At 34.1% G+C, this 10,675-nt stretch overlaps 2 protein-coding genes across 4 annotated transcripts; one reads left to right on the top strand and one right to left on the bottom strand.

The window, feature by feature from the left end:
- The first annotated feature begins 2,504 nt into the window (after positions 1–2,504).
- Positions 2,505–7,162, top strand: LOC117925252 (signal recognition particle receptor subunit alpha homolog). Of its 3 annotated transcripts, none has more exons than XM_034844208.1 (10): positions 2,505–2,608; positions 3,106–4,079; positions 4,950–5,034; positions 5,122–5,217; positions 5,329–5,481; positions 5,579–5,686; positions 5,840–5,959; positions 6,455–6,580; positions 6,679–6,762; positions 6,885–7,010. In XM_034844208.1, exons 2-10 carry the CDS (start codon positions 3,127–3,129, stop codon positions 7,008–7,010), a joined length of 1,851 nt encoding a protein of 616 aa, XP_034700099.1. In that variant the 5' UTR covers positions 2,505–2,608; positions 3,106–3,126. The 3 variants fall into 3 exon arrangements, with proteins under 3 accessions (XP_034700099.1, XP_034700100.1, XP_034700101.1); XM_034844209.1 differs by having other exon boundaries at positions 2,521–2,608; positions 3,070–4,079; XM_034844210.1 differs by lacking the exon at positions 2,505–2,608 and having other exon boundaries at positions 3,127–4,079; positions 6,885–7,162.
- Positions 7,163–7,211: 49 nt separating this feature from the next.
- LOC117925253 (protein YIF1B-like) lies at positions 7,212–8,814 on the bottom strand. Its single transcript, XM_034844211.1, has 4 exons — positions 8,590–8,814; positions 8,193–8,291; positions 7,926–8,077; positions 7,212–7,828 (listed from the first exon to the last, which is right to left on the bottom strand). Exons 1-4 carry the CDS (start codon positions 8,788–8,790, stop codon positions 7,447–7,449), a joined length of 834 nt encoding a protein of 277 aa, XP_034700102.1. The 5' UTR covers positions 8,791–8,814; the 3' UTR covers positions 7,212–7,446.
- Positions 8,815–10,675: the final 1,861 nt, after the last annotated feature.

The following is a 10,675-nucleotide window of genomic DNA, read 5'->3' as shown; positions in this document are numbered from 1 at the left end:
CAAAATAGCAACTACTCGAATATACTGATGCAGGCTAACTTTTTAAAGAAGATATGTATTTGCTTGTGACAATACCTTTATATTAAGACAATTTACAAAATAAACAATGATTGTCATTTCTTTGATTAATTCAAATATTTATATAATTTATGAAACAAATGGTGAATGCATATGATTAAGATTTATAATTTAACATATTCGATAATCATGTATATTACTCTCAATCAAAGATATCCTAATAATATTATACGACTGTATATATTGTAATTAAGTAGGTGAAAGGATAATGTGCTAAAGATGATTGAACCAAATATATTTCATCAAAGTTTTTATGTACACATGTACTTTAGAAAAGTTGGGACATTAATATTCAATAAGTATGTTTAGTGAGAATCCAACTTACTCATGAAGATATTGCTAATTGTGACATTGAAGAGGCTAATAGACAATATTCAAATAAGTCAATTCAAAGCTATTCCATGATCAATTTTCAAAGAAATTATACTCATATTATCATGATGAAAAACATATTTATTAAAGAATGCTAGTGCATCCTACTCTTTTTCTCTTAGCTTTTTTTCTTGTCGTGATTTTTTCTAACAAGGTTTAATGAAACAATCCTAATAGATTTTTCTTTACAAGGTTTTTTAAAAAAGTTTTAATGAGAAATATTATGCCGAGTATTATGGACATCCAAATAAATGCATTAAGAGAGTGTTGATTATCTTCATTTAACTATTATCTATTTTTACTCATTTTGAGAGATGAGCAAATTCTTGTCTTCACTTGTCTAATTTAAAGCTTTACAAAAGTACTCTTGTAATACAATTATGATAAAATACTATACCATATTAGCATGTTGATGTAATTTGACTAATTCATTAAGAGAACTAATTGAAGAGAATAAAACTTATGAAAATAAATTAGAGAGTAAGGGTCTGTTTAGTAATTGTTTTTTAGAACAGTTTTTTGTTCTCTAAAATAAAAATATAGAAAACATATTTGACAACCAAAAACTGTTTTCTATCTTCTAATCTTAAAAACAAAAAACATGGTGTTTTTAGAAAACGTCATTTAGTTGTTTTATGATATTTTCACTTGTTTTTTAAAGACTGTTTTAAAAAATAATTATACAAACATGTAGAACAATTAAAAATAAACCCCTATATATAAAAATTATTTTTAAAACATATTTAAAAAATATTAAAAATATTTTAGGTTTCCAAACATATTGTTGTCCTATAAAACACCATAAATTAGACCTATTTTTTTAAATAATTACCAAACAAGCCTAAATTATTCCATTAATACGAAATCTCCATCATATGTAAATATAAATAACTTGTGGTTATACTTATACCATCTCTACAAAGGAGTTATTATATTCTTTGCCAATAAATACCACATTCTTTTTCTGAATAGGTAGAATAAATCACAAAATTGGGAGGTGGTGACCTTATATTCCTAGAAAAAGACACAGTTTGGGGTTGGTGATTCCTTACTTGAAGGCACCATTTAGTCCAAACACCTAAGATTTCCCGTGCATTAATTTCTATGCCAGATTATCCACAAAAATCTTAAAGCAAGTTGTTTTAATATTTAAAATAAAAGTAAATATAATTATTATGATAAAATTATCTTAAATTTTCCATAAATTTAAAAAATATGTAAAATTAATTAAGTAATATTTTGTATACTCCCACCATCAACCCCATCAAAATATTAGGGTCTTTTTGAAAAGGTTATCAAAAATAATTTTTTATTTTTAAAAACAAAAAATAAGAAAATGTATTTGATAACTAAAAAATAAAAAAAAAATTATTCCATTAAAAAAATATAGGATACGATTTCTTTTAATAGTATACTTTACGTTATAACATATGAGATAATTTATCGAAATTATGGATTCAATTTCTTTGATAGTATTTTATTTTTTTCTAAATATTCTCATTTATTTTCTCATCTTTTCTTCTTTTTATTCTTTCATTTTACAATATTTTATTTGTTTTAATTTTTTATTATATAAACATAAAAAATAATTAAAATAAAACATTATATCTATAAATTATTATTTTTTAAAATATTTAAAAAATATTAAAAACATATTAAAAATATTTAGAATTCTAAACCGATTTTTATTTTATAAAATATGTTATGAAATAAAAAATTATTTTTTAAAACCGTCTTGAGTAACATTTCTCTCACAAAATGTAAATATCATAAATGAAATCCAAATTGAAGTTAATATGATTCCATTTTGGGTTGCGAAATTTGCATTCATAAATATATCAAAAATAAAATCAAATCCAAGATCCAATTTCATCACAATTTTCTCCCGTTCCCAAATCTAAATGAATGAATTGCTTTTTGCTTTGATATTTTGGGTGAATATTCCACATTTTTTTTACCTTGTCTGACCATTCAAGAATGGAAGGAGGTCAACGCGGCGTTCGCAGACCAGTCAAAATTCTATATATATGTGGCCTCATTCCCAATTCTCTCATTGTTTTAGTTTTTTTTCTTTTATTTTTTCTTACCCTTTTTCCTTCTCTCTGCGTTCCGTTGGTTTGAAGACAGAAAGGGGAACGAATCAATCAGTCACAGCCAGGTAAGGCTAACCCTAACCCTCTTTCTTCTTCCGCTGATCGCCAAATTTTCTTGGGGTTCTGTTTGTTTCGCAGAAAAAAATTTATGGGAAAGATATGTTCTTTTATTTTATTTTATTTATTTATTCATTTTCTCTGTGAAAAGGAGGTATAATTTTTATTGTGAAAAGGAGGTTTTCATTTTCACGAAGATTCGTGTTTTTTATGGAAAATATTTTCTGTTGCGAGCATTTTGATCGTGAGAAAGTGGTGCTCTTTTGTACGGATCATGTGACTTAGGGTTAAATCCAGATGGCTGTTGTAATAATCTGATCTTCCCTATCTTTCTCGTTGCTTTCTTGCGTTAATGGTAGATTGTGATTTTTGCTAAAGGATCCTTTCTTCTCTTGATTATAGAAGAATTTGAATTCGTTTTTATTGAATTTACTTTTTTTTTCTTTTTTTTCTTTTTTTTAAATTTTAGGGTTTGGGATTTGAGATTGAATGAATTTGATTGCAGGAAGTCATATAGGACTTGAAGATGTTAGAGCAGTTACTGATATTTACAAGAGGAGGATTGATCCTCTGGACTTGTAAGGAGCTTGGAAATGCTCTTAAGGGATCGCCGATTGACACCTTGATCCGATCCTGCCTCTTGGAGGAGCGATCCGGTGCAGCATCATACAACTATGATGCTCCCGGTGCGGCCTACACCCTCAAATGGACCTTCCACAATGAACTCGGCCTCGTGTTTGTTGCCGTGTATCAGCGGATCCTCCATTTGTTGTATGTGGATGATTTGCTTGCTATGCTAAAGCGGGAGTTTTCAGTGATTTATGATCCAAAGCGGACAGCCTATGATGATTTTGATGAGACTTTTAGGCAGCTTAGGATGGAGGCAGAGGCGAGGGCAGAGGAATTGAAGAAATCAAAGCCGGTGGCCAAGCCTGTGAACAATAGTAAGAAGCAAGGGCAAGTGCAGAAGGTAGGATTTGAAGGGGGGAATAAAAAAAAGGGGGGCAGTGGTCCAGGAAGTGATGGTGGGGACGGCAATGGTCGGAAAATGGAAAATGGACATGCTAATGGTAATACTGACGAAACTAAGGTTGCACTTGTTGCTAATGGTAAAGAGAATGCTAGTTCAAATATTGGGGCTTTTGATGTAAATAAACTTCAGAAGTTAAGAGCTAAAGGTGGAAAAAAACCAGATACTGTTGTTAACAAGGGATCCAAAGTGGATCCCAATAAAAAGATAACAAAGAAGAATAGAGTTTGGGATGTTTCGCCTACGGAGTCAAAATTGGATTTCACTGATCCAGCAGATCAGAATGGGGATGAGAATGCAGTGATTGTGGCAGCAGATGAAGGTGAGAGTATGATGGATAAAGAAGAGATTGTCAGCAGTGAAAGTGAGACAGAGGAAGATGAGGAAATGGAGAAAGACAGCAAGATGGAGACCAAAAAGAAGGGATGGTTTTCCGCTATGTTCCAAAGGTAAAAATGTTTTTCTTTGTCCTTATTTTTATTGCATTCACTGCTCAGAGTAGTAGTGATTTTTTTTGGGTTGCTAATATCTTGTTCACTAATGAGACTTTTAGTCCCTTAAGCAAGGTTTTATTGAAGATAAAATTAATTCAGCTAATCCTGAAAGTGTTTATGCTACTCAACATAGTACTAAACTATCTTATACCCCTTGATATCATTTAAGATGATAAAGTGTCACCATCTGTAGCGGGTTTTCCTGAGAATTTTAATTGCTACCTTTGATTCTCCTTCAATGGGAGTATTAGTTAATGTTCTTTTAGACACACCATGGAGGCAGCATGCTTCAACACTTAATATTTTGTGAGTATCTAAGGAGCATATTAGTTAGGTGTTGCACTCCAGTTTTGGCTAAAGCTTTGGTCATCAGGAAGCTGTAATTTTTGTTCTGATTCCGTGATGTTGCACTCTTATATATTTGTAGCTTATTTTGAGAATTTGAATGTTGGGTGATATTAAGACTTTTCTGAGGGAAGTCCTGAGTTTTAGGCAGGAACTTAGACCAAGCAATGGCTGTTTGGTTCCATGAAGTTGGTTTATAAGCTGTCATCTAAATCAGCTGAAATAACCGTAGGCTACCAACAAGTTGAGTTGTGTTGGACCTGATTAATTGACTCTGTCCTATTTTTTATTTTGTCTGAAGCACCTTTTGATTTCCCTGCATAAAAGGAATCTATTTAGTCCACTAATGGATTAATAGGCATTTCACTCTGCTTTTACTTGCAGTGTGGCTGTGTTTTCTGTTAAAGTGACTCTCCATTTCTGTGTCATTGAAGTTATTAGATACCTGTATTGATGTTTTTGCACTTTCCTTGGGCTCAGTATTGCAGGGAAGTCAAATCTGGAGAAGGCAGACCTTGAACCAGCTTTGAAGGCTCTGAAGGATAGACTCATGACCAAGAATGTGGTATGTCTTGCTATCCAGTACTTCTTTCTGCTTAAGTTTGATTTTTTTATGAAACCCTGCTTATGGGATTCCTTGTGGCACTTGCAGGCTGAGGAGATAGCTGAGAAGCTTTGTGAATCTGTAGCAGCAAGTCTTGAAGGGAAGAAGCTAGCCTCATTTACAAGGGTGTCCTCAACAGTACAGGTTTGTGTGCTTGATCATATTTTCTTTCTTTTCAACCCATCTTATTGTCACCCAATTGTTCTTAGTTTATTTGGAAAAGATCATTATAATAGGATGAATTAATGACTACAGGCAGCCATGGAAGAGGCTCTTGTTCGTATTCTGACTCCTAGACGCTCCATTGACATACTGAGGGATGTGCATGCTGCCAAGGAACAGAGGAAACCATATGTCGTGGTTTTTGTTGGTGTCAATGGAGTTGGAAAGTCCACCAATCTTGCCAAGGTAGAGCTAAAATTCTGTTTTTATACTTTAAGAAGTTTGGTATTTGAAGGGCGTGCCTCTTGATCAGCTCTCTGCTCTAAAATGTAAAATTCTACAGGTTGCCTACTGGCTTCTGCAGCACAATGTAAGTGTTATGATGGCTGCTTGTGATACATTCCGGTCAGGAGCTGTTGAGCAGTTGCGAACACATGCACGCAGACTCCAGGTATCATTGGACCGCCAAATGCTTGATTTCTTCAGGGTTCTCAACCAGGCCTCTTTATTGAGCGATGATTGTCACCCAAGGAAGAGAATAAAAACTAATATGAATATGAATATGTACAATTTTAACTGATGAGTAACTCTCCATCTTTGTCAGATCCCTATATTTGAGAAGGGATACGAGAAAGATCCTGCTATTGTAGCAAAGGAAGCAATCCAGGAGGCCACTCGCAATGGTTCTGATGTGGTTCTTGTTGACACAGCTGGTCGAATGCAGGTAATATATATGTGTATGTATATATATATATTTATATGCCATATCTCAAAGGTTGTAAGGTTGATTGGTTAAATTGCAGCATGTATGCAGAAATATTTTGTTGGCGGTAAAGATGATAATTGTTCTCTCATACTATGCGGTGGCGCGCATTGAGGATGACAATATAAGATCAGGACCTATTCATAAATGTTTTATAGATTAAGGATATAAATTTGCCTGCTGGAATAGGGAATGAGAATAGGAAACTAATTCATTACTGTGTTTGAATTATTTATTGGAAATGAGAATATGAACAAAAAATCATTGCCATGGAAATTGAAATGCACTTGTCTGGAGATGTTGATTTATCCCTTCCATTCAAATTCCTACTCCCATTCTCATCCTTGCGTATCAAATGCACCCTAAATGTTTATTGATTAGGGCTACAGATTTGCCTTGAACATTATCTTTAATGTCAGTGGGTGTTCAAATGTGTTTTGTGCTTGTCGAATGCAGGATAATGAACCTTTGATGCGAGCACTTTCAAAACTAGTCAACCTCAACAATCCAGACCTGGTCCTGTTTGTTGGAGAGGCACTGGTTGGGAATGATGCTGTGGATCAGCTATCAAAATTCAATCAGGTAACTGTTGATATTCAGGCTTTGATCCATTATTGTCCTATTATGTCATTTTTGCCTCTCAAAACTTTGAGTTTACTAAGCAACATGGTGTTCTGCAGAAATTAGCTGATCTCTCAACCTCACCAAATTCTCAATTGATAGATGGAATCCTGCTCACTAAGTTTGATACAATTGATGATAAGGTAGGCAACCCCCATGAATTGGAAGGAATCTTGAAATCAAACAATTTTGATATACACATTTCAACTTATGTTGATCATGACTTGCATACCGGGGTGGTATAACTGGAATTGGGGTATTGTAGGTTGGAGCAGCACTGTCGATGGTGTATATATCAGGAGCACCAGTGATGTTCGTTGGATGTGGGCAGTCATATACAGACCTGAAGAAACTGAACGTGAAATCCATTGTGAAGACGCTTCTGAAATAAGAGTGTGGTTTGCAGGTTGAGTTTGTAATTGGGTTGTTATCCTTTGTCACACTATATCTCTGCTTGTGCTACATTTCTGTGTTGCTGTTATGACTTGGTTATTTTGATAATGATGAAGGCGAATCAGCTGCATGCGCTGTGACATTAAGTTATTTTCATTTGTTCAAAAATTTAAATTCTCCCAAATTGCACGCAGAAGGATGAAATATTTTCAAATTTATAACAATATGTGAACATAGCAATTGGAAATTGTCTCTTGAAGAGAAGAATAATCCTAAATGGAACACCTGATTTTTGGTAAAGCCAGGACCAAAGGCTAGCAGTCTAGCAGGCCAGCCTGCTTGCTATAGTATCAAATATGCAATTGGTGTTCTGGTTTGAAATTCCACACCAGGATGCTAAACATTTTGAATAGGGTTCATAGGCTTAGTAAAGCTTAGACTCGAATATTTCCAAGCCAAAATAGGAGAGGCATCTGAGTCATGGCCACTAAAAGCAAGAGGTAGTTTCGCTTGCTCGAGTTCTTCTCATAACTTGTAACCTCAGCAATCAAAATCCTCTTGATGGTCTTCACCAAGAACACTCCAGTACAGAAGCACCCCCATAACGTGACAGCATAAAAACAGTAACTTGACACAATTTTAGCCAGCAGGACCACGGATAAGGGTGTGAAAGTATATCCACCATAGGCAACTACATCCAGGATCGGTACATCTCCCCCTCCTAAGGAGTGTAATGTAGCTTCAAGGAGGAGGACTTCCAAAAACCAACCCAAAAGCCCATCAGAAAATTGCATTCCCAAAGCTTCCGGGCTAAACCTACAAATTTGTCTCAAAAGCATGAAAAGACAATTTCAGGGTTACTCTCTATAAGACTATAAAGAATCTCCATGCTTTTAAACTAAATTAGACTTACTTCCCATTGATGCCCAAAAAAAAGCCAGCAAGAACTAAGTAGGTGCCAAATGCCATCAAAGGGATGTACAAGTCTGGTGCATTTATATCATATATTGGAGGTTTGAAGGAGAATTCACCCCCTGATGCCTCATTTGTTCTCATCCAATGCCCCTGGACATGTGTGAGCAAGCAATTGTAGTAGCATGGAACCCCAAAAATAAAAGCTTATAACAACTGAATTGAAGAAAAAAAAAAATAGCACGATTCAAGCTCAGTTGTTACATACTCTGTGTAGAAATGGGAAGAGGATGACTTTCAATTTGTTTTTCACGTACTCATCATTCACCTGAAAATAGTAATGGGGGTTTGAGAAATACCTGCCAATCTGTTACAAATTCAATATTAGTGTTCAACAACTGGTAACAGGCAGTAGCAAAGTTTTCATCAACCATTTTACCTCTGAAAAATAAATTCAATCAAAAAGTAACACAAAATACTAGGTAGGTGCAACTGGGGTTTTAGGAGAAAGGAAGAGAAAAACCATAAATATTGGTATTCTGAAGGAAGAATTCAGTTGAAGTTGGTGGAAAAAGTATGATATTTGACATTCAAAAGTTTCCCAGACTTCAGACATATCAGAAGGCATCCAATCTTCATGGGAGATGAATAAGAAAGTGTCTTACATTGGTTTGCATATATGCAGAGCCAGAGCCTAATATCCTCTCACCACAAGCACCCAGTTCAGTTTTCAAGAGATGCGACCCAGCTCCAGACAGTGCCTCTCCAAATGGAGATGCTTGGGGTATGGACATCCCACCAAATGTGTTTGTGTGTTGACATGATTGGGGCACACACACCTTCTCATACATTGCTGAAGCTAGCATAAAAGAACTAGTATGAAAAATCACTTAGGAAAAACCAGAACCCATGCACACAAAATTCAACATATTGAAATTGGCTAGTGAAGGAATACAGACTTTGATACTTGGTCTTTGGAGCTACTAATTTTGCCTCTATCACTCCCACTACCCTATGAAATCTTTCCTATTTCACCTTCATCCTCCTCAGCACTGTTGTGGATGTTTCTGATTGGGCCTTCCTGGAACTTGTTACCCAAGGGTAGGAACCGCCGTTACCGTTATTCCGTTGTTTAAGGCAAGCAATGTTGGGTCGCAATCTGTAGGTAGGGCCCAAGCGTCCAGAATATGAGCCCAATAAATCCAGAGGGTCCCAATTCCCAACAATGGCAGTAACCTAAGAAATTAAAGTTTTCTTTGATCAGGTGTCATAGTGTGGAATGGGCTTATGTCTACTTCATTGTGAATTTAAGCTTTAGTGAGAGCTAGATTTAGAATGGGCCTCCGTCATTGGGCTTTACTTGGGAGAAGAGGTGGGTTAAAACTTTGATATGGATTGAATCCAAAGCCCAAGTATGAATTAGAAGCCTGCTCTAGTTGTGGGTAAGATGTGTTTGGGAAAGTTTCTTAAAACGTCAAAAAATATGAATTTTAAAAATACTTTTCAAAAATGTTTGAATGAAGAACTTCTATACCTGAGACCCACATATAACATAATTTATTTTCCATTGAAAAAAATAGAAATAATTGTACTTATAGGTAAAATTTATTGTTAAAGTCAAATAATTAGAAAAGGAGCCAAACCCACTTGACAAAAACAATCATTTTTTCCCTTTTTGGAATACCAATCTCATCAATTACGTAATGAAATTGATATTGAAGAGTTGGTTTAGGGTTTTTTTTTTTTTTTCTTTTTGGAACGTGGGGGGTTGTTTAAAATGAACAAGAAAATAAAATTTTAAGCAGAAAAATATTGCTAGAAATTCAAGAATTAAATATTCCTTCTCTTTCCCATCGACTTGAATGGGTTGGGCCAACCCAACCTGAATTTAACCCGATATTTGAGCAGGTTTGGGCTTCATTACTTGGGTTAAACTTGAGCTAGGTTTTCTCAACCCTATCTTAATTTGGGTTGGACTCGAATTAAGGTTCGAACAACCCGAGTCTAACTTGAACTCAATTTAATATTTTTATAATATTTATGATGTTTATTATCCTATGTGGTAATATTCATTTTCTTTTTAATTTTTTTTTTTAAATATCAAATTATAATTATATCATATATTTTTTCATTTTTTAAAAGGACATAAGTCTATTTTATTTTTATATCATACACATTTTTATTTTTATTTTATTATCTTGAACTTATGTGTTATTTATTATTTAAATTTTAGTCTAAATATAAAAAAAAATTAAAAACCACAATATATAAATTTTGAATCAAGCAATTCAATCAATTCAATCAAGCTAATTGTAATTTGATTAGCCTAAGTTTAACCTAATCAACTCGAATCTAACTTGACCAACCCGAGTTCAACCCAAATTTTAAAAAATGAGGTTGGGTTGGACTTAGATTAAGTATCTCGGGTTAGAGATCGGGTTGGATTGAGTTTGGGTTGGTTGTTTCTTAATACGGGTTGGGTTTGGGTTAGTTATCAACCTGACCAACCCGCCCAAATTGTTGTTCTATTCCGACCCAAATATTTTAATAATATATATATACATCAATCTGTAATTTTGTCATTTGAACTATAAGAAGATACTTTAGAGTCTTTATTGTAACACCCAAGTTTTTCTTAAAAGGGTAATTTAGGAAATTCATAATAATGATATTAAATTAATTAATTAATTAATTTAATAAAATGGAAGAGGGGTGAAAAGGTAATGTTACGAATAATACTCTAGGTATAAA

Source organism: Vitis riparia, chromosome 11 (genome assembly GCF_004353265.1).
Source record: "Vitis riparia cultivar Riparia Gloire de Montpellier isolate 1030 chromosome 11, EGFV_Vit.rip_1.0, whole genome shotgun sequence".
Lineage (NCBI taxonomy): Eukaryota > Viridiplantae > Streptophyta > Magnoliopsida > Vitales > Vitaceae > Vitis > Vitis riparia.
The sequence above is the reverse complement of the archived record's forward strand: the minus strand, read 5'-3'. Positions and strand labels throughout refer to the sequence as shown.